The sequence below is a fragment of the Salvelinus sp. IW2-2015 genome, unplaced genomic scaffold (genome assembly GCF_002910315.2).
Source record: "Salvelinus sp. IW2-2015 unplaced genomic scaffold, ASM291031v2 Un_scaffold12076, whole genome shotgun sequence".
Taxonomy (NCBI): Eukaryota; Metazoa; Chordata; class Actinopteri; order Salmoniformes; family Salmonidae; genus Salvelinus; species Salvelinus sp. IW2-2015.
In genome coordinates, this window is record NW_019953332.1 from 1 (window position 1) to 2,597 (window position 2,597).

Genomic DNA, 2,597 nt, shown 5'->3' on the forward strand with positions numbered 1-2,597 from the left:
GTGCGCACCTCCTGGTCAGCCAACAGGCCAGCTATCACCTCCTCCACGAACTCCACCACCTCCTCCAGCTCTGCAACGCACAACAGAAAGCACACTTAATGTCAGGGTTTTTCTTGGCTCAAAAAGGGGCTTAGGTATAGGTAAGTAAAAACCTGGTATAATAGCCCTGTATAATGCAGAAAAGATGCTGTACTTTACAGAACAAGACGTGTACAGGGTTTTTCCTGGCTCAAAAAAGGGCTTAGGTATATATAGCAGAAAAAAATAACCTGTATATATAGCCTACACAGTTCAGTAAAGTATACTCTCTGTATTGTACAGGCATCTTTCCCACCCTTTTCTGGACACAAACCACACGCAACATCATCAGGACCTTATACGACAACACACAGCAAAGTGAGGCTATTATGCACTAATAAATACAGATAGACAAGTTCAAACCAGTCTAAACCAGTTCTTTCATCAGCGGGTGCAGACTAGACTAAGTTACAGCACATCCTGTCTTGGGAGGCCTCAACAGTTGATACCTGAGCAGCAAACACCACTTTCTTTGGCTACTGAGATGGAACAGAACCGGGATCCTCAGACAGTCGGGGGGCTTTAATAATTGAATGGACTCACGGGCTCCGCCGACTCCCTCTAGCAGCAAATCCAGTAGCTGCTCGTACACGTTCTGTCTGATGTAGATCTCGGGGGTGAGCAGGACCGTGCGCGTGTTGGACACCGCCAGGTTCTTACAGCGCACTGCGTACGACAGCAGCTTCTCCGGTACTTTGGTGACCTGAGGGTGTGTAATGTCAGGAGGGAGCAGGGAGGTTAAGAATTTGTCACATCATTGTCAGCAATGGAGCACAAACTAAACATGCATTATTTAGCCTATATGCAGATTGAAATGATCTAGAAATAAACAGCAGATTTAACCTTAGACAGGTCATTCATTATGTTCAGTAAGACTATTTACCTTTACATTGTCCCATGCAGCACGGTTTAGACAGTTTCCTCATATTGAGTTGCACCCCCCCTTTTGCCCTCAGAACAGCCTTAATTCGTTGGGGCATGGACTCTACAAGGTGTCGAAAGCGTTCCACAGGGATGCTGGTCCATGTTTACTCCAATGCTTCCCACAGTTGTGTCAAGTTGGTTTGATGTCCTTTGGGTGACGGACCATTCTTGATACACATGGGAAACTGTTGAGCGTGAAAAACCCAGCAGCGTTGCAGTTCTTGACACACAACCGGTGCGCCTGGCACCTACTACCATACCCCGTTTGAAGGCACTTCAATCTGTTGTCTTGCCCATTCACCCTCTAAATGACACACATACACAATCAATTGTCTCAAGGCTTAAAAATCTTTCTTTAACCTGTCTCCCCTTCATCTATACTGATTGAAGTGGATTTAACAAGTGACATCAATAAGGGATCATAGCTTTTACCTGGATTCACCTGGCAAGTCATTGAAAGAGCAGGTGTTCCTAATGTTTTGTACAGTCCGTGTTTGCCTTTTAAAACGGTCCTATACAGCACACTTTTCCTGACTGAATTATGGCTGGGAATTCATAGAGAAAGAAATTAGGAATGAGAGTGAGTGCTGTGTATGTGACCCCACCTCTTCCTTGGCTCTCTGGTAGCAGGCGTAGAGGAACGGTATGGCGGACTTGTCCCCAGCGTCTCGGTCGGCAGAGAGATTTACAGCATTACACGAGGTCATGTAGATGAGGTGGTTTCCTGGCTCCAGCATCAGTAATCTGTTGAAGAGTGCCTGATATAAAAAATATATATATAAAAAAAAAGAAAAAAAACTTAGCCAACATTCTGTGCTATGAACTTCATGTACTTACTTCCTGATCTCTGCTCCTTGTGGAGCATATGGTCTCTATGATCTTTGTTCACTATGCATTTTTCACTATTCCATCTTCTTAGAGTAGATGATGCACTGTATACTTAATAGGCCTAGTCCCCTGAAACTACAAGCCAGCTAGGAAATCGGTATGAGAAGAGGATACAGTACTGTACATGTGGATCTTATGGCATCGAGGTCAACTGAGCTGACCAGCGAACAGTTCACCACCACCATTACCAATGTCCAGTCCTATTGTACCTGCTCAATGTTGTCCATGTCCAGCCAATCTTGACCGTCCATCTCAGCGGCCATTTCCTCCAGGAACACACAGCGTGGAGGAATCCCATTGCCTCCTCTCAGACTGGGGTCACCTGAGGTCAAACAATAGTTCATGTTTTACTTTTCACTTAGAGCAAACACGGTCATTCATGACTCATTGCAGCATCTAGTTTATGAGTATTGAGCTGGGGTAAGTCATTTACTGTTTACTGGATAGCCCTGAAATGGAATCCTAAGAGAGGCCAGCGGTCCAGCAGCACCAGAGAGCACGAACAGATTAGATTAAGACTAGAAATGGACAGACAGGGGCTCCGTCATCGGGGCACTATCATGCCAGTCAGTGAGGGATGATGAGCGGGAAAAGAGGAGGCGGAGGACAGTAATCTGGGACCTGTAGACCCCCTTGATGACACAGCCTGAATCAGCCAGTTGGCTGATGCCAAGCCGATCACGCTCTGTCTAATCTAGTACGCACAG

The 2,597-nt window shown here is 45.9% G+C and overlaps 1 protein-coding gene across 1 annotated transcript; it reads right to left on the reverse strand.

Annotated features, from left to right (window-relative positions):
- Nucleotides 1-8: 8 nt before the first annotated feature.
- On the reverse strand, nucleotides 9-2,212 carry LOC112080136 (ubiquitin conjugation factor E4 A-like; the record flags this gene model as incomplete). The annotated part of the gene is made up of 5 exons (XM_070442490.1): nucleotides 9-70; nucleotides 335-340; nucleotides 622-781; nucleotides 1,608-1,760; nucleotides 2,100-2,212. Coding segments are annotated over 5 exons (494 nt in total), but the record flags the coding sequence as incomplete, so codon positions are not given.
- Between the last annotated feature and the right edge of the window lie 385 nt (nucleotides 2,213-2,597).